This window comes from Myotis yumanensis, unplaced genomic scaffold (genome assembly GCF_028538775.1).
Source record: "Myotis yumanensis isolate MYYU_CA2020_CCGP unplaced genomic scaffold, mMyoYum1.0.hap1 SCAF_2, whole genome shotgun sequence".
Lineage (NCBI taxonomy): Eukaryota > Metazoa > Chordata > Mammalia > Chiroptera > Vespertilionidae > Myotis > Myotis yumanensis.
Window position 1 is genome coordinate 12469877 of NW_027223753.1, and position 21055 is coordinate 12490931.

Here is a 21055-nt window from a genome sequence, read left to right on the forward strand (position 1 = left end):
GAGCGTCAACCTATGAATCAGAAGGTCACGGTTGGATTCCTGGTCAGGGCACACACCCAGGCTGTGGGCTTGATCCCCGGTGGGGGGGTGTCTGAGAAGGCTGATTAATGATTCTCTCTCATCATTGATGTTTCTATCTCTCTCTCTCTTCCCCTTCCTCTCTGAAATTAATAAAAAACCTATTAAAAACAACAACCAACAACAAAAACATATATCCTTTGGCATATGGGGAAATTTAAACTCCAGTGTATAAGATTAAATATAGTTAGATGGTTATTGCAGCACTGCTTGTGGTTACAAAAACCCCCAAAACCAAACTCTAGAAACAGCATAATGGAAGGAAGGTGGGAGGTGAGAGGAGAAAACAATCGTTGGAAAATTTATGGTATATACATATTATAAAATATTATGCAACTACAAAGAAAGTCTGAGTAAAATCTATCTGTAAACACCTGGGGAGATGCCCAAAAGATATTAGGAAAGCAAACTGAAAAACAATGTATATAATTCAAACAAAATAAACCCTCTTTATACATATGTGTATGTTTTTATATGATTTTTTAAAATCCCCATCCAAGGATATGTATTTTTAAAAATTGATTTTAGGGGGTGGAGGGAGAGAGAAAATTCAATCAACTGATGACTGAAATCTGAATCTGGAAACTGAACCTTTTTTAAAAAAAAATATATTTTATTGATTTTTTACAGAGAGAAAGGGAGAGGGATAGAGAGTTAGAAACATCGATGAGAGAGAAGCATTGATCAGCTGCCTCCTGCACACCCCCTACTGGGGATGTGCCTGCAACCAAGGTACATGCCCTTGACCAGAATCAAACCTGGGACTCTTCAGTCCCCAGGCTGACGCTCTATCCAGTGAGCCAAACTGGCTAGGGCGAAACTGAACCTTTTTGGTGCACAGGATGATGCTCCAACTCACTGAGGCACCCAGCAGACTTTATATGATTTTATAATGACAAAGAAAACTGTGGACACATATATTTACATTGATCGTCTTGGAGGGGAGGGAGGCTTACCTGAGCTAGGAACTTTACATATACAATCTCACTTTAGTTTTTTCATTATATGAATTAATCTTATTTTATGGATTAAAAATGAGGTTAAAGAAATTGTGTAACTAGAGGCCCGGTGCACGAAATTCGTGCAGTGTGTGTGTGTGTGTGTGTGTGTCCCTCAGCCCAGTTTGTACCCTCTCTAATCTGGGATCCCTCTCACAATCCGGGACTGCTGGTTCCCAACCGCTCGCTTGCCTGCCTGCCTGCCTGGTTGCCCCTAATCGCTCTGTCAGCCAGCCTGATCATCCCCTAACCCCTCCCCTGCCAGCCTGATCAACGCTTAACTGCTCCCCTGCTGGCCCAATTGCCCCCAACTGCTTCCCCCCCCCCCCCCCCCCCCCCGCCAGCCTGATCTCGCCCCTAATTGCCCTCCCCTGCCAGCCTGATTGCCCCTAACTGCCTCTGCCTGCTCATCATCCCCAACAGCCCTCCCCTGCCGGCCTGATCTCGCCCCAACTGCCCTCTCCTGCTGGCCTGGTTGCTCCCAACTGCCCTCCCCTGCTGGTCTGGTCTTGTACCCAACTGGCCTCCCCTGCTAGCCTGATTGCCCTAACGGCCTCTGCCTTGGCCCCCACCACCATGGCTTTGTCCGGAAGGAAGTCAGATGCCTGGAAGATGGCCGGTCAACCTGTTCTAATCAGCATATTACCCTTTTATTAGTGTAGATTATTTAAGATAGGATTGCTTAAATGGGGGGGCGGGCTTTTTCAGCAGGAGGAGATGCTCTTGGCAGACAAAAACATATAAATCCCTATATCTGAACTGATAGCCAGCCATATGCACTATACTGCCAAAGCGGTCATTAAAAAATTGAACCGCTTTCTTACACCTTACACCAAACAGCTGCTGCCCTTAAAACTCCTCAGTCCCCACCTTAGGTTCTGCTTCAGTTCACCCATATTAGGTTCTGATTGGTTGGTTTCTATGCCAGTCAGCATCAAAAGCTCCGCCTCCTAGGCAGCCATTGGCTCCTGGCACTTCACCCAGAATAGGTTCTGATTGGTCCATTTCTATGCCAGTCAGTGTCTCCGGGCCTATCTCTGGGCCTGATCAAAGAGGCGGGGCTGATTAGCAGCCTCCGTGGAGGCCAGGAGAGAAACAGAGGCACGGCTGCTGGGGAAGCCCGGAGAGAAAGAGAGAGGCAACAACTGATCAACAGCTGCCACAGAGGCTGCGGGTCAGACCCTGTCTCTCTGCAGGCCTCTCTCTGGGCCTGATCCGCAGCCCCCTCAGCAGTCAGTGCTGGGTCACCACAGCAATCCAACACTGACTTCCGGTGTTTGGTTGAGCCTTTGGTCGTTAGGGACTCTGGCTCTTTATCTATATATAGATTCTAAGGTTATAAAGTTAGCAAGTGGCAGAGTAGAAATTAAAATTTTAAACCTAGGACTGTGAGACTCCAAAACAGTGTTTGTAATCATTAGGTCATGCTTGCTGCCTCAAACTTGAACCTGCCTGGAATACGCTATTCTTTCTCTATACTTGAACTCCCCATCATCCCAGGCCTAACTCAAACCTACTTGCTTCATAAAAGTTTGTCACTCTCTCATCCAGAGAGTGATTTCTTTTTTCTCCAATTTGATTTTGCAGTCTAAATCATCGATTTTCAACCGGTGTGCCACTAGAATTTTTAAAACATGCAAGACCTGGCTATTTGGTTAAGGGACTGACCTCTTTTCCCTTAGATTGCCAAACAATACAATGACAATGGCCAACACAAAAATAGCCATACAATGTGAATAAATCAAAATTATACCTATTTTTGTCAGACTGGCAAATACTATAATGTATTTTTTGGTGTGCCACGGAATTTTAGTAACTGGTTTATGTGTACCATGAGATGAAAAAGGTTGAAAATTGCTGGTCTAAACCATCCATTTAGGCATTAATATACTGCAATATCACAGAATACCTTATAAGTGATTTTTTTTCCTTGTTAATGCAGTCTGTTTTTTCCAATATGGATTTGGAGTTTCTCTAAGACAGAAAATGCAACTTTTCAAAGTACCAACAGACTCACCTACCTTTGACACAGGTATTAAAATACTGGTAGAATGACAGAGTTTTGCACTTTCATAGCAAGGCATGATGACAATGAATGGTGATAATTAAGAAAAAAAAACCTCAAATGTTAAAGGACAAACATTTCTGACACAAGTACCTTGGTAACAGAGAAAACACAGATGGTACATGGCAGATTTATGACTGCAGAATTGAGGACAATGAACACTAACCAGAAGTTCTTTGGTCTCCCATTTTGTCTTGCCCTAGATTTGACAGGCTGTGAAGATTAAATGGCTGTGAACAATGTAAAGAGAAAGAAATCTAATAGTTTCTGAGAGATGAAATGATCAGTTTTGAACCATTTATGACTACAATTATCCTATCATTTTCACTGAGGCTAGAATTAGAACCAACAAATTTTTCAGTTTTGAATTTAAATAAATGTGAATGAAAGCATTTGCTGTATTTCTATAAAATGATACCCCAGGAAAAATTGCTTGCTCTTAACTAGAATTTCACATTACTAATTTAAACCATATTCAATCTTCCTCATACTGGATGGGACCACATGTGTCTGTATCAGTCTAGTCTCCATAACCCCTCCAGAGGTGAGTATACATTGTATTAAAGATTCTTTTTATACAATTGGATATTATAGTAGTAAGTGCTAAAAATATATTCTCCCCTTTGCGTTGCCCCAATAACACTTCTGGGAAGAATGTGTAGTGAGGGGAGAATATACCTCTTGAAGATTTCTGGTTTTACTCCTTCCTCTCTTCTTACCGTTACTAGACATCGACACATGTTTGCGTAAGCCACAGAGAAGCTGGGTTCATCAATAGCCTTCTCAAAGACCAGGTCAATGACTCCTTTCAGCCGCTCCTCTGTGTCAACAGTAAGTCCTGACACCTGCTTCATCAGTTGGTTGAACATCTGTGGTGTCAATTTATTTAAGATACTTCGAACTTTTCTAAAAAGTTCCTAGAAGGATCAAACACAGAAAAAGAGCACTATAGTAACTGTGACAATATGATGCTTTCTGTAAGAATTAATATTGTTTATAATATATAAGGTCAACTTCCCAAATTATTGACAAGGATTGTGCAAGCATCGTAAAAATTAAATCCACCTATTTTAATAAATAGTAAAAAATCGTATAGCAAATCATTTTCACTACTGATGAGAATTCTAGGAACTAATATAGTATATTCACATTTCACTGGTGGGAGTGTCATCTGGTACATTTCTAAGGGCAATTTGTCAATATGTGCTAAAAGTTTAAAAACTGTGATATGCCCTTTTGAACAAGTAATTATACTTTTAGAAATCCATTCATTCTTTTTTTTTTTTTTAAAATATATTTTATTGATTTTTTACAGAGAGGAAGGGAGAGAGATAGAGAGTTAGAAACATCGACGAGAGAGAAACATCGACCAGCTGCCTCCTGCACATCTCCCACTGGGGATGTGCCCGCAACCCAGGCACATGCCCTTGACCGGAATCGAACCCGGGACCTTTCAGTCCGCAGGCCGACGCTCTATCCACTGAGCCAAACCGGTTTCGGCATCCATTCATTCTTAAAGATAGGTTAAAAAAAAGATTTTAGCCAAAATAATTTCTGTCAATACCCTGTATAGTAAGTAAAAAATGTCCTAAAATAGGGATTTGTCTAAATTATGGTATAATATAAATTATAGTATAGAATACTAGGGTGGAAACTTTTAAAATGATGTTGTAGAAACTCTTATCAAGTTAAAAATAGAAGAGAACTTCCTTAACTAGAAAAAAAGGGCATCTATAACCTTACTTAATGGTGAAAAAAATGAATGCTTTCCCACTAACATTGAGAACAAGACAAAAATGTCAGTTCTCATAATTTCTATTCAAAATCATAATGGAAGTCCTAGATGGTGCAACAAAAAAAAGAGAACTACAACCCACACAAATTGTAGAGGAAGAAGTAAAACTCTCTCTTCACAATTGGTATCACTGTCTACATAATCACAAGGCATCTACAAAAAGAGATACTAGAATTAATGAGTCTAGGAAGGTTGTAGAGAATACAAGTCAATAGATAAATATCAATTATATTTCTATATATTAGCAATAAACTAGAAATTACATTTTTAAAAAGCACCATTTATAACAGCATCAAATACCATTAAAAATTTAATAATCTAACAAAATATCCATAGAAACTATATGATGAAAACTAGAGATCGCTGATGAAAGAAACCAAAAAGGACCTAAGTACAGTGGAACCACGGTTCCCGAATTTAATTCATTCTGGAAGGCTGTTTGAGAAGCAATTTGTTAAAAAACTAATCTTTTTCCCCCATTACAAATAATGTAAATTGAATTAACCTGTTCCAAACCCCCAAATGATTCCCTTTCTTATATACAGCACATGTCTTATATACAGTACGTCTAATGTACTGTTTAAACACTTCTTTTCTTAAATGTATTGAACCATTCCCTACTAGCCTTAAATGAATCACTTTTAGCATTCGGGCCAGGGATGTCTTTCAGGTCAGCATGTAGCATCTTTGCTTGTTCATACATCACTGCCTCAGAAATGGCTGTTATTGACTAATTGCTTTTCGTTTATTCAAATCAACAACAGTTTTTCTACCTCTTCAATTGTCTGTGATCATTTTTTCTTTCATTCCCTTTGCCAATTCTTAATGGCCTCTTTGTGTTTTTAAATTTGCTAAGTGTTGATTGTTGATTTTGCCAACAACAAAAGCATTCTCTCCTTTGTTTGTTGCCTGAGAGATGTTTTTTGTCATGCTGAGGTATCAGCTTGAAAGGGTAGTCAGTTTGAAAACTGAAGTTTGGTTTGACAATCAAGAGATTTTTTTCTGTGAACAACTTAGTCCAGAACCGAACTGTTTGAGATGTGAGACTTTGAGAAATGAGGATTGGCTGTAATTGGAGATCTATTCATGTATATTAGATCATGTTCATGTATAATAAAGGATTCACTATAATTGTCAGTTTTCTTCTAAGTAACTTACAGATTTAATACAATCAGTTTAAAATTCCTAGTAGAGTTGTGCTATGTTGTTGTTTTTGTATAAATCAAGAAGCTGATTACAATTTGTATGAAAAGACAAAAATAAAGAGAATACCCTAAACAATTTGGAAAAATATAAAGTTCGAGGATTCAACCTGATTTCTATACTTATTACATAAACCTATTATACAAAGACAGTATAGTATTGGCCAGAGGACAGACACAAAGATCATTGGAACAGAATGAAATGTCTAGAAATAGATTCATACACATATACTGAATTGATTTAATTTTCAATAAAGGTGTAAAGGAAATTCAATGGAGAACAAATGGTCTTTTCAACAAATGGTACTGAAATAATATAGTGGTAGGAATGAAAGTTTTCTGAAAGGGGAGGCAATAATAAAACCACTGTTTTAACAAAAAAGACACAGAATAACAATTAGCAGAAGCATCAGTTTAACCTATGCCGAGAAGAATAAAAATTCTACAAAAGAGAGGGAATGAAGCAAAGATGCTCCTTATTTAGAAAATGTGTCAAGAAAAACAAGGCTGTATTGGCCCTAAAAAAGAAGTCTGTTTATTATCTAATGAATTTACTTATTCACTAAAGAAAACTAATTAATGATACCGAATAATAACTATTCTAATGTTTCGGAAATAAAAATTAATAATGGGGAGAACTCTGTTAACAGAGTAAAGGGAGGCAGATTATAAGTCAAGACAAATGAACTATTCGGTAGTCACCACACTGGGTAACAATCTCTCAAAACTTCATTTTTCCTCATTTGAAAAAAAGAGACAATATCTATTCCCTCCTTCATCAGTTTGAAGAATCAAATGAAGTAAGGCAGTAATACGAGTGCCTTAAATACTAAAACAAGACATCTTCAATACTAAAGACCCAGCAGGCATTTTACCTAGCTTTTGTAAGTGATGTAGGCTCCTTATCATTAAGCATTTCACAGGGGAACTGCAGGGAGGGATGGAGAAGATACTGAAAACGAACTGTTGAGAAGAAATGAAGGGGAGGTTAGGTAGTTGATGTCAATGCATCTGAAAAAGGGTGCATGTACTTAAGAGACAAATGCCTGGGGCAATCACTAGAAAGATGAACAAAGGTAAGCAGCCAAACAGGGGTGACCGCATGGCTTTGTGATGAATCAGTTCATCTTAGCCCTCACTTTCTCTGAACAACTTTGTTGATTAGTTTATTTGATTAACAAGTATTTACCGAGTACCTACTGTGTATGATGTTCTCTGTTGGTGTTGAATCAAAATCAAGATTTATAAGGCACATCTCTGATCCCAGGAACATCATTACACTAAGTACCTATCTGAGCTCCAGGAACTATGCTAAGTTCTTTATATTACTTCATTTAATCTTCACAATGGCCCTATAAGGTAGGTAATGTTGTTATCTCCATTTCACAGTTGAAATTAAGACTAGCCTACCAGAACTTGCTTCTGTTTCCAAAGCTGGGCTTTTGACTGCTATACTAAACTGTTGGTGATGAGAGGAAAGGTATATAAGGAATCAAGACACCGAAGAGGCACTATAGGATGCCTAGATCTGGTACAGGTGTAAAGTTCAAAACTCTAGTTTTGGCACCTAGAAGCAAAAACATCCAAAGGAGATAGTAGAGGTAGCCCAGGGATAGAAACTTGCATTGTGCATATAGCAAAAGATGGACCAGGCTTTATATTATTTGACATACAAAAAAATTTGTGTGGGTTACAGGAATTCTTCAATTTACTCTAAGGACTTCTGACGACAAGGTATGCATGAAAAAATAAAAATAATTCAATTTTAATCCAAAAGACTCTAAAACAAGATGGGTTTCTTAATATTAACTTATTGGACATGAAGGTCTGACAAAGAGATATAAAACAATTTATTAACTAGATAGACTAGTACAGAGTAAACACCAAGAAACTAAAAACACATTTTTAATAAAATCAAATATGGATCTAGGCCTGAATGATAGAATTATATGATTGATGAACCCTTGAGATATATGTCTGTCTTGAAAAGCACACACAAAGCAATTTCAAGAGAAAATGGTTGTATCCAAATGGCTTTCAGAATAATGCTTACCTTATAATAGGAAAAAATTATATAAAATCTTAAACTAAGATCTCTAAATATATTAAGAGGGCAAGATGACAAGCTAAAACAATATTATTCTAATTCCAAAACAATGGTAGAATGTGTTTCTGTTCTCACCTGGGTTTTAATGTTCTCGGGATCCTCAGCTTGGCTGTCTCGTTTTTGAGTGGGCTTCCAGGCATTCTCTGCCTTTTTCAGGTGCACGTCTTCTTTCACAGGGACTGTTATGATCTTCCTGGGCTCTCTTCTCTGGCCAGGTTGAGATCTCCGTTGTCCAACATTCAATAACTAGGACAAGAATATTCTTTATTATATCTACACAGAGTACTTACAATTTACTGTCTCTGCTCTGCTGCTCAAGTCAAGCCTGCTGATCACACAAGTACTTCTAGATGCAAAGGTGAGTATTAGGCACTCAATTTAGATGTGATCTTTTTCTTGGGGGCCGTGGGGGTAGGGAGAGGAGGGCTTACAACAGTATCAATGTACTGTTCTCCACCACTACAATTTTAGATCCTGAAGTCCTAAATGAAATAAAGTGAAGTAAAATTATATTCGATAAAGCTGTTGTTCCTCACCGAAAAAGACTACCCTTAACTGAAGCTCTATTTTTCACTAGTTCTAACTTGGAACTGGTCACTTTGAATAACTACAAAAATTCACATGCAGTAATAATCAGTTACAAACCTGCTTCAAAAACTGCGTTTCTAAACTTCCAGTGTGAAATGCAAATACAACCTTATCACGAAATTCTCTATAGCAAAGACACCCAACTTCACTGCAGATGTTAATGGATCCCCTTTAAATTTGCTGGGCCAGAATTACTAAAATAAGCCTTTCTTATATCATTAATAAGATCAAACTAAATTGCTCCCTGAAAAAAATGTTTTCCTATCTTTGTGAATTCTTTGTTCCTCCTAGAGTCCCACTATACTCATTCTGTTAAAACCAATATATGCTGGCATATGTAATACTTTCAACAGTAAGATTTTTACACACACACACACACACACACACACACACACACACACGTATATGCTACATCAAATGCTTGCAAATAATTTTGCAACATTAAATATTTGGGTTGATAGTAAGTCATGCTCCTACCAGATCTATTGTACAATGAGAGCCTTTACATTTTCTAATATAGCATTCTCTAAATGCTGAGTAAATATTGCCATTAGATTTCAAGAGGGAAGAAAAAAAGCTGAACATAGCACGTGTAGATAAGAATCATATGTCACTTAAGACCTCAATACTGCCCTTTTGAATTCATATAAAGCTTCATGAAAGGAAGTAGTAACTTAAATGTCAGGCTTTCTATAAAAAGACAGTTTCTAAGAGAGGCATGGTCTGAGGCCTAAACCGAGAAGCTTAAAATCCTTTAAACATCACTCATTCTCAGAATTACTCTTATATTTCACCATTTGCCCTAATTAGAAATGGCAGTATCAAGAATGTATCAGGTCCAGCTGGCATGGCTGAGTAGTTGAGCATTGAACTATGAATCAGGAGGTCAAGGTTCGATTCCTAGTCAGGGCACATGTCCAGGTTGTGGGTTCGATCCCCAGTGTGGGGCGTGCAGGAGGCAGCCAAACAATGATTCTCTCTCATCATTGATTTTTCTATGTCTTGCTCCCTCTCCCTTTTTCTCTGGGGGAAAAAAAAGTATCAGGATGAAAAGTTAGAATTTCTAGGCAATATACGCCAATTTGTCAAATATATCCAGCCAAGAACTCAGTACTAATGATATGATCTCAGACTATTTGGTAAACATTAAAAAACTAAGGTCAGATAAATCTAGAGGCAATAGGCATGGTAAAACAAAAGAGAACTAAAGAAAATCTTCAGATTAAAAAATTATTGACAGGAAACAGTTGTTAAACCAGATAGTACTACTATAACAATTATTTATTATGGAAACTTTGATATGATAGCCCAGAAAAAAGAGTTCTATTAACAAAATGCAGTGAACCAAATTCTGTATGGTTTTATAATTTAGGTTATATTCTAGTGTTAATTCACTAGGGTTAATCTCTTTTTCAATGCTTGGATAAAGTTCAAATATACTATCACATCACAAGACATTTAATTTAATCCATGCATTTACTCATAAAAATTTGTCAAGGACAAGGTTTGCTGGGTGTAATGAAAAGTTATTATATAAAAATCACGAAAGCATGATTTAGAGATACAATTTTAAAAAATATATATTTTATTGATTTTTTACAGAGAGGAAGGGAGACGGATAGAGAGTTAGAAACATCGATGAGAGAGAAACATCGATCAGCTGCCTCCTGCACAACCCTTACTGGGGATGTGCCCACGACCAAGGTACATGCCCTTGACCAGAGTCGAACCTGGGACCTTTCAGTCGGCAGGCCGATGCTCCATCCACTGAGCCAAACCGGTTAGAGCAAGAGATACAATTTTAATCATGTTCAGATAAAGTCAGAAACTGTCCATTTCCAAAAAATACTGTAAGCATCAATAATATGCCTTGGGATTTGAATCTAGAAAGTAACTTATGCCACATCTCTTTACTTGCCTCAAAACACATATGTGAATTTCAAAGGAGCAGCATAGAGGTATGAGCTATATTACTAAGTAGGTAACAACAATGTTTCAAAGGAAAAAAAGTTTTGAAAAGCTGTTACTCCAGGATAAAAAAAAGTTAAAATTAAAACCCATGGCAAGTGCCCAAGACAAATTTTAAAATTATGTTTCTATCTCTAGATATCTAAATATCACAAATATTTATCCAACTGTACTGAGTTCTTCAACAAATTTATTATACTTATAAATGCTTAACATGCTTAATTAATTACTCTCTAATTTTCTCATGTTTACACTCTGGGAATGAATTCACTGTCTGGAACATCAGTGCCTGGAAGGACTGTGGTGCAGTGCAGAAAAGCGGCAGATTAGAGACAAAAAAACTGTGGACTCTTGAGTCTAATTTCGTCACTTATGAGTTAAGTTACTGTGAGCAAGTCTCTTAACTTTGTTGAACTTAAGCTTTCTAATGTATTAAATGCTTGTCCTACCTACAAAAGTTATTATGAGAATCATGGAATGTAAAAGCGCCTTAAAAACTAGGTATCATCATCAATACCAAAGAACAAAAATAACTTTAAAAAAAGTGGTATGTAAACATTTTGTGTCCTGCCAGACCAGTGTGGCTCAGTAGCTGAGCACTGACCTATGAACCAGGAGGTCAAGGTTTGATTCCCGGTCAGGGCACAAGCCCAGGTTGTGGGCTCAATCCTCAGTAGGGGGTGTGCAGGAGGCAGCCAATCAATCATTCTCTTTCATCATTGATGTTTCTATCTTTCTCTCCTTTTCCCTTCCTCTCTGAAATCAATAAAAAATAAAAAAAACAAAACATTTCATGTCTTTTTGTGTGTATGACAATTTAATACAAATTGTCAAATGTTTAGTATCCTTCAGAAGTTGCACCATCTATAATGAATATTTATGAAAGGCAAACAAAATCTAGGATCCAGTGCTAAGAATTATGAAGTGTACAGAAAGAAATAAAGCCTGGTCTTCTTGACTGAAGGACAGACAATCATGATTAATACTAGAAAAGGAACTTTAAGGCGTAATGTGCTCAGTGTCCACAAATGTCACAACTAAAGGGAAGAGCCAAAATTTGGGGTTGATTAACTAGTAAGCCTCATTTTTTTTTTCAGGTGAGCGGGAAGTTTAAATTTTTACCCACTCTGATATATATTTTTAAAATATATTCAATAAGAAATTACATCCATCTGTTTTCAAATTTAATATATTGCTTTTATGTCATTCACAGACTATAATTTGAGACATCTCTGCTTACCTAGATAACCAAAGAAAATAAGACCAATATTCATCCTAGCAATTTTTAAAGGGAGACAATCAAATGTTCCTTTAAGAAGAGAGGAAAGCATGATACAAGCTCAGGAAAACATTGTCCCTACAATTTTAATAATAGCTCAGCTAATCTCAAAGTTAGTTGAAATGAATATGAATGACAAGTTACTAGTATAGGTCTATTAAAATACCACGACCACCAAGTAATTTGACTTTTAAAAGGACCTGGGTGCCCAGCCGGTGTGGCTCAGTAGTTGAGCATCATGGTTTAATTCCTGGCCAGGACACATGTCCACATTGTGGGCTCGATCCCCAGTGTGGGGCATGCAGGAGGCAGTAGATCAGTGATTTTATCTCATCACTGATATTTCTATCTCTCTCTCCCTCTTCCTTCCTCTCTGAAATCAATAATTTAAAAAAGAAAAAAAAATAGTTTGCAATTTCGCTTTAAAATTAGCTTGTGCCGGATGACAAAGCTATTTAAAGAAGTGAATTAAACAATTAAAGCTGACCTTTTTGGAGACACTACAAATTCTTGATGATGGCTTATTTCCAGTCATATTACTTTGTATTCATCGAATAACACATTTACCTGATATATGTCGGCATATAGATTAGTGGGCAAACATACATTGTGATGGTTATTTTTAAAATTAATTTTCTAATTTCAATATTTTAAAAGAGATATAGCTTATTCTCAATTCACAATATTTTCTTTTTGTTATACCTAATTAGCAGACAATAGCAACTTGGTAATGAAAGAGAAGAATACACTAGAAGAGATGTGGCAATACCTTTTGCAAGTAACATATGAGCAAAATTGAGCAATATGACAACCACAGATGCTGTTACCCAGAGATTAATCAAAATGACATCATTATTTCAAATGTTTGAGAAGCACAGATATAAATCAAAACAAAAACAAATGCTGACAGAAATATAAATTTAAACCACCAAAAACGAAAATAATGTTGAAAAGTAAAGTATAACATGGTTTCTAGAAAAGAAAGCTGCTTTCTAAGACTTTCTGGCGAGGCAATTAAAATTCTATAAAAATTTTATCTTAGCATTTAGAGTATATACAGTTTAAATTTCAAACCTGTGTGAGAACAGAGTATTATACACACAGAGGTCTTTACATGGTGGTGCTCAATAAATAATATGCTTTAAATTAAGGAGATTTTCTGTTTTTACAAAGCCTCCATCACAGTGTATGCATTTAAATATTTTCAATCAGGCTGCTGGCAAACAATCAAATAATTCAAATACCTACAAAGTGACATTTGTTTTCAGACGGTGTAGTCTTATTTCCAAGCAGGTTTCAAAAGTTGCCATTACAGAAATAAAAAGGTGATGGGGAAATAAAAAGTGTCACCTTACATAAAAATATTTTTACAAACATAAAATAGTATTAAAACAGGGTGATCTGCAAAGGTACACCAGACCCTAGCATCTCCAGAACTTGAAGTGCTCTCAAGCCATTCCAACTTGGGAAAAAAGAGGCATTCACATCATTGGCAACTTTCCCCCATGCTTTCTGCAAGTCTACAAAGCATGGAGCAGGCTGAGCCTGCCAAACCCTGCACAGGGCAGTGCCCCAGCATAACTCCATTGGTGATGCCACTTCCACCGCTGAAGAGCCTGCCACTAGGGGGTGTAAAGGCAATCTGCAGTTGACTAACACTGCACTCTTTTGTGTGTGTCATTTGTTCATATTTTCACTTCATGAGCTATAGTAAGTGAGAAATCAAAACATAAGATATTATAACATCATAAGCTATTGTTAAAAAAACCAAAAATAAAAACAAGGATTCAGCGCACCCCTAGAGGCAGGCTCTTCAGGGGTGGGTGCGACATCGCCAGTGGAGTGCAAGTTGGGGCTTTGCTCTGTTCCAGAATTGGCAATCCATGCCTGCTCTGCACTTTGCAAATCTGTAGAAACAAGGACAAAGAATGACCATTAGCTGAAAGTCATCAGAGATCTCTACTATATCAGGACACCTCAGAACAAAATAGGAATCATACTCAAGGTTGGCTCTATTTTTTAACCCATTTGCAGGTCATTTCAACTGGGGGTGAAATATATATACATATACATAAAACTTAAGGCTAAATTAATGTAGACCAGCTTTTTTTAAGTAAAAACGACTCAAGTGTATTCTTAATTTACTTTAATATTAGTTTGGAAAGGATAGTCTTCACCTCTTCTACTCTTCTTCCTGCTTAAAGGAATCAATGAACAAAAGCTGCGCTCTTGGCTTTAGACAAGATGGCATAAGTCTTTGACAGTTTCTAATTGGGTTGTAGGAAACTTGCACTTACAGATACACCTCTTCCACCAGGGCTTTGCCTTCCAAAATCTGCAAAGGCTGGAGTAAAATCTGGTCCTCGAGGCAAAACCCGAGGGTCTAGAGTTCGCAATTTGGGTTGGTTGATCTGTATGAAGAAGCAAAGGAAAGCTTAACACAAGTTCCAGAGCATCTGCTACCACAAAGACAAAAAAACTTAGACTGAAGAGTTATGTCAGCTGAAATGGTAACCACTGGCATCCTTAACCAGCGAAAGTCCAATCTGAACCTGGATAGCTTCTTCTGGGCGAGCCTTAGAGCCCTTCAGGCAACAGTGGTTTTCTGATGCCTTGGAATTCCAAACGAGGCTAGATAGTCATTTAACTAGTCAAGACCAGTAGAATGACAGACAAACTATTTTGAGATCCTATAACTAGGGTCAAATTTTAGGGTTTCCCCCCCAGCATATTCAGGAATCAGACCAATCTGCCTTTGAAAATCCTGCTATTGATCATTTTTATTTTGTTTTTGATGCTGTTGACTTATGACTAGAACAGCCTGTATTCTGAATGGACAATAAGTGACAGAAGGAGATTATGTTTCACGTGTGATAACATTTAAAATCTCACTTTGTCTTGCCAATCGAAGTTACCTGGCTTTGTACAGGCAAAGAATATGACTATAGACTCAGCAAAGCTAAGTAGCTCAGCGAGAAATCAACAAAAGATGGGCCAAGGTCAGAAACAGTTAAGGTAGGAAGACAGGAAGGAATATTTTCTAAGAGAATAATCTAATTCAGTGGATATAACAATTGCCCTCTGAAGCAGCCTTAAATTAGCACTGCCAATCAATCACTCAACTGTCCTCACGTAAGTACCAGAGAGAAAAGACTTAGATAGCAATAGAAATAAGAAGACCTGTTACTATCAGAGTAAAATAATACGAATAATGTCTGGATAAGCCGCTACTAGAAACCTGTCTTTTTAAATCTTCACCTGAGGAGGGAAGATTTTTTTCCACTGATTTTTCAGAGAGTAGAAGAGCGGGTGGAGGAAGAGGAGGGGGAAGGGGGGAGCGAGGGGGGCTAGAGAGAGAGAGAGACTAGTTGCCTCCAGCATCCCAGGTATGTGCCCATGCCTGGGAATCGAATCGCAACCTTCCCTTGTGCAGGCCGATGCTCTAACCACCACTGAGCAATGCCAGCCAGGGTTAGAAATCTTAGTAAGAGGAGGATCTCAATCTATAAGATATTTACCCTCTACTTTGATTAGGGATTAATAGTTCCTCTTCAAAGCAAAAATATTTCAAGCTTCATCACCAGCACTGGTTCATCACTGATTTACAGGAATACTTGGGCAGGTAAACATCTGACTTCACTCTTTTAAATTTAATAAACATCCTATACAATAAAAGCCTAATATGCTAAGTGTCCAGTCCTCCGTACAAACAATCAAAGCATAATATGCTAATGATATGCTAAGGCCTCTCAACCACTATGATGTGCACTGACCACCAAGGGGCACACAGTTGACCGGTCAACCAGTCGCTATGTCCTGCACTGACCACCAGGGGACAGATGCTTCAACCAGTAGATTAGCTTGCTGCTAGGGTCTGGCCAATTGGGACTGAGCGAGGAGCAGGCCTAAGCCGTCAGTCAGACATCCCCCAAGGGCTCCAGGACTGCGAGAGGGTGCAGGCCGGGCAGAGTGCACGAATTTCGTGCATCAAGCCTCTAGTACAAAATAAACACTGACTGTACTAATTTTCTGTATGCACCATTAAGGTCAGACGTGAAGATAAAGGATGCCTATTTATATGCAGAGGATTAGACTAATCATTACAAGAATTTATTGGGGGAATTTTGAGATATACATTACTTGAATTATGTTGACTCCTATTTCAGTTTGATCTACCTTCCTAAGTTTCTGACCTGCCCTCAATGCTATTCTAATTCCATACTGAAATTGCAGGACAGTGGGGAAAGAGGTCGGTATCACTTTCACTTTAGCTATATTAGCCCAACTGACAATTTTCACCACATCAGTAAAAAATAGCTATAATAAGCAGACAATTAAAAAATTTTAAAGCTTTATCACTCAAATATGGGTCAAATCCCATTATTATTATAGTATAAGAAATCTGACAATCCAATAATATTTAGGAAAACTTTAACTCTTAAACATTATATATTTTAATTGAAACACCATTTAGTCTTACAATTCCTAAAAATTGCTCATACTTCACATATTTGCACTGATAATAAAAATCCATTCTTGTCCTGGCTGGTGTGGATCAGCTGGTTGGGCATTGCCCTGTGTACAGAAAAGTTGCTGGTTCAATTCCTGAGTAAGGGCACATGCCTGTGTTTCCCACTCGATCCCCGGTGGGGTATGTGTGGGAGGCAGCCGATTCATGTTCCCCTCTCACATCCATGTTTCTCTCTCCCTCTCCCTTCCTTTCTCTCTAAAAAAAAAATCAGTAAAATATAAAAACACACACAAACAAAAACAGTTCCCACCAAAAAGATATCACTATCTGAGTACTCAGCTTACCTTGTCAAGAACTACATCACTGATGGGAGGCAGACCCTCTGGTTTCTGTATACAGGCTGGCATGAACTGAAAGTCCAACAAAAACTCCCTGTCATACTGCTTCTTGCCTTCAGTATCAGCAGGCTTCCAGGATTCTAGAAAAAGGCATGGAGGCAGAACAAACTGTCTATGAGGTCACTGTATGTATATCCAGTAAAAATACAAATCCGATCCCAATGTTTACTTTATCTCATCATAAACAAACACAAAGGAAATACTGAGCTACAGTCAGAAAATGCCACGTAAAGATTTTAAACTGTCATTTGTTCTTTTATTCCTTCTGGGTACCACTGGATAGTAAAGTGAGCTGAAGTAAGTTGATATAGGAACCATTCATAAACACATGAAGCAGCCTTTGGCCAGGGCCATTTAAGAATTCTCATAAAATAAATTACCATGCCAATAAACAACTCAGAAATAAGGAACTTGATAGTACTCTTGGTTTCAGGAAAAATAATACTTTAGTTATTCACTTGGAAATGTTATTTTGGAGAAAAAAAATGTAACAAGACACAAAACACAATAACAAATAACTTATTTAAGATTCTGGCCCCAGCTGGTTTGGCTCAGTGGATAGAGCATCGCCTGTGGACTAAAGGGTTCCAGGTTCGATTCTGGCCAACGGCACATGCTCAGGTTGTGAGCTCAATCTCTCCCACCCCCCGCTTCCCCCCAAGGATGTGCAGGAGAAGCCAATCAATGATTCTCTCTCATCGATGATGCTCCTATCTTTCTATTTCTTTCCCTTCCTTTCTGAAATCAATAAAAAATATGTGTATGTTAAAAAAAAGATTCTGAAAAAATAAAATAATGTACTTGCTGGCTGAGCCAACTAAACTGGAGATGCACATATCTTTCTCTAAAAATCATGATACTAAACACTTCTCAGCTAATATTTTTTAAAATATATTTTATTGAGTTTTTACAGAGAGGAAGGGAAAGGGATAGAGAAACATCAATCAGCTGCCTCACGCACACCCCCCTACTGGGGATGTGCCAGCAACAAGGTACATGCCTCTGACTGGAACTGAACCTGGGACCCTTCAGTCTGCGGGCCGACACTCTATCCACTGAGCCAAACCGGTTAGGGCTCAGCTAATATTTTTAATATTAACACTGCTTTTCTACTATTACTATTGTTAAAGCTTTCATTACTTACAACCCTATTCTCATTATATAAAGATAGAAAATTTCTTAAAATTTTTATTAAATAAAATGCAAAACACAATTTTTTCTTTGTTTTTTTAAGATTTTTTAATTGACTTTTAGAGAGAGGAAGGGAGAAGGAGGGAGAGAGAGAGAAACATCACTGTGAAATTGGAACATTGATTGGCTATCGCCTGCATATCCCTGATTGGGGAATCAAGCCTGCAACCCAGGTATGTGCTCTGACAGGAAAATGAACCAGCAACCTTTCGGTGCATGGTGTGATGCCCAACTAACGGAGCCACACTGTTAATGTTTTCTTTTAATTAACAAAACTCTCATCAAAATCAGGCCTCAACTCACTTCATGACAGCTCACTTCTTTTATTAGTGGTTCCTAATGTGTAGGTCATAGACTTACTGACGGTCTGTGAGAATTTTACAGTTTTTAACCAAATCTTTATTAGCATATTATATTCGTTAAAAGGTAGTTTACTGGATCTAAATTTTAAATTGCCTTTTCCCCCAATTACTGTTAGCGTACTTTACAGGAGTAAAAGGCAGTTGGGGTTATAGTTGTGCATTTTTTCCTTGCCAAACTGAAATATAAAAATATAATCCACAGTCCTAAAAATGACAATAGTGTATCAGTTTCCTGAAGGATTGGTGGTGGCCACAAATGCATGGTAATATGATACAAGCCTAGACCTTTAGAAGCAATTTCAGAGTTCTAAAGCTAAAAAAAATTACCATCGCATAACCTTACAATTTCATAAAGACCATTAGCAGCAGTAAGTGCAGTATATTAAGGGAGTATTAATCAATGACTTTCAAACATTTTTGACTACAACTCACAGCAAGAAATATAATGACTTCATGACTCAGAACAAACATAAATAAATTTCTGAAACAATATTACCCTTACTACATGTAATGTACTGACATTTCCCCCCTTTAATCCTCACCCATGGATATGTTTTTACCAATTTTAGAGAGAGGGGGAGAGAGAGATATTGATTAGCTGCCTCCTGCACTGGCCCAACTAGGGATTGAACCTAGGGATGTGCCTGACTGGTATTCAAACCCATAACCTTTAGGTGTACGGGATGACACTCCAACCAGCTGGCCAGGGCCACACTGACATTTTTTACTGTATTTTCCTTTTAAAAAATTGTTGGTTTTAACTCACTAAATTAATTTCACAACCTATTAAATGGTTTTAAACTATCAGTTTGAAATACACTGGTCTAGATTATTTCTGAAGTCTGATATCTTACATTCAAACCCTACCTCAATGCAGAAGTCACTCCAGATTTGGCATACTAAGAAAAAACTTCCCCTACCCCAAATTTTCTATCAAACGAACCAACCATGATTCTCCACCACACCAAATATCTCCACAACCTCAGTCAATCCTGGTTACAGAGTATTGGGACAGAAGTTTAATATATTTGATGATGTCTAAAGCTGCAAGACTTTCTCAGGTTTATCATATATCTCACAGGGCACTTCCCATCCTTCAGATGCTCAGTGATGCAATCAGACTGCCCTGACTCATTACTGGAATTCAAGCCTTGTGAAATGATGAGTACACTCTCAAGGGACATGGTCATATCTGAGATATCCCTCTCACAATAAAATTAAACACGCACTGTGGAAGTCAGCCAGCCTACCGCTGACTGACGCTCTGCCAGCTGCACTTCCAATGCCAGTAAAAGCAGAACACTAGCATCAGATATCACTTCCACCAACAGAACTCTCTGGATTTGCTAATGACTAACTTTTGCCTGCTGATCTGTTCTTTAAATACTACACTATGATAAGCTTCTTCCTTCCATCCACTATTTCACTAGAAAGAGGCAACATTTCTCTAATATTGCAGTAGAATAAAGGGAAAAAGGAAAGATGTACACAGGAAGACAGGATACACTTACCTGGTTTAAATGGGAATGTGACCCCTTCACCAGAACTATCAGTGGAGCCTGAATTAGCATCTATTCCTTCACCCTCAGAAACACTCTCAGCACCATTACGTACAGGCTCAGCTTCTTCTCCATTTTCTTCCACAGCTTTCACTTTTTTTAGGTCTGAGGAATCTCTCTCAGGATGAAACCCTTGGCTCATTTTATCCTGCTCAGATTCAAGTATTTTGTCACCTGAAAGTTCCTCTTCAACTGTAAGCTAAAGCATAAGTGAACACAGAGGTTATATTTTTTTCACTGTGTGTACATACACCTAAACCTCTTCAAGAGTATAGGAAAACATGTCACTCAAGATAAGGATGTCTGTGTGAAGCATATGATACTAGAAAGGTAAGTTTACTTAAAAACACTTTTCTCATTTTATCTCCTGGGATAGTGCAGATAATTCAAATGGCTACTGAAATGCTTTAACATGACTAATGAAATCTAAATGTACCAAAGATTAGAATGGAAAGAACTGTTAATCCTTGGCACTTGAAGGACATGAATCAGTCCAAGTCAAAAATCTAAATCAAACATGACTACCCTTACCACTACAGCTCAGCAAATATAAAAAGAAACACTACAGGGTATTTTTCGTGCAGTCCTCTGGCGGCAAAATAAAGTTCAATGAATAGTTTAAAGTAACTAAGTCCCACAAAGCTGATCATCTCTCGTTTTACATGGACACCATTTGTTAGGTAAAATCTATTTTGTTTATTGACTATTAGAATACTCTGAGACTGTGACCTTATTCAAATAATGTATGAAAAATGCTTGAAATGTATCCCCTAGGAAGAAATCTGGGTCCTAGTGCATCCTGACTATTTTTAAAAAGCAAAATAGGACCGAGTTATTCACCATAATAGTTTTCACTATTTCAGTTTAAGTTAACAAAAAATGAATTTCTTAAGGGCCCTATGAACTTTCAAAACTCATGAGGAAAAGTTCTCCATGAACTTTAAGTCTCTTTCTTTTTTATGAAGGGTAAGCATTCTGAAAATAAGCCTTTGAA

General features: G+C 37.7%; 1 protein-coding gene across 18 annotated transcripts in view; it reads right to left on the reverse strand.

Annotated features, from left to right (window-relative positions):
- Positions 1-21055, reverse strand: part of EIF4G3 (eukaryotic translation initiation factor 4 gamma 3) — a 274226-nt gene that overhangs the window by 51976 nt on the left and 201195 nt on the right. For 12 of the 18 annotated variants that reach the window (XM_070404280.1, XM_070404267.1, XM_070404264.1 and 9 more), the window contains 6 exons: positions 20014-20260; positions 16896-17029; positions 14378-14491; positions 13877-13987; positions 8321-8491; positions 3861-4058 (listed from right to left, as the gene is read on the reverse strand). In XM_070404280.1, coding sequence (XP_070260381.1) covers positions 3861-4058; positions 8321-8491; positions 13877-13987; positions 14378-14491; positions 16896-17029; positions 20014-20260 — 975 coding nt within the window. The remainder of the gene's footprint in view (positions 1-3860; positions 4059-8320; positions 8492-13876; positions 13988-14377; positions 14492-16895; positions 17030-20013; positions 20261-21055) is intronic. The other 6 variants (XM_070404282.1, XM_070404274.1, XM_070404272.1 and 3 more) reach the window with 1 other exon arrangement.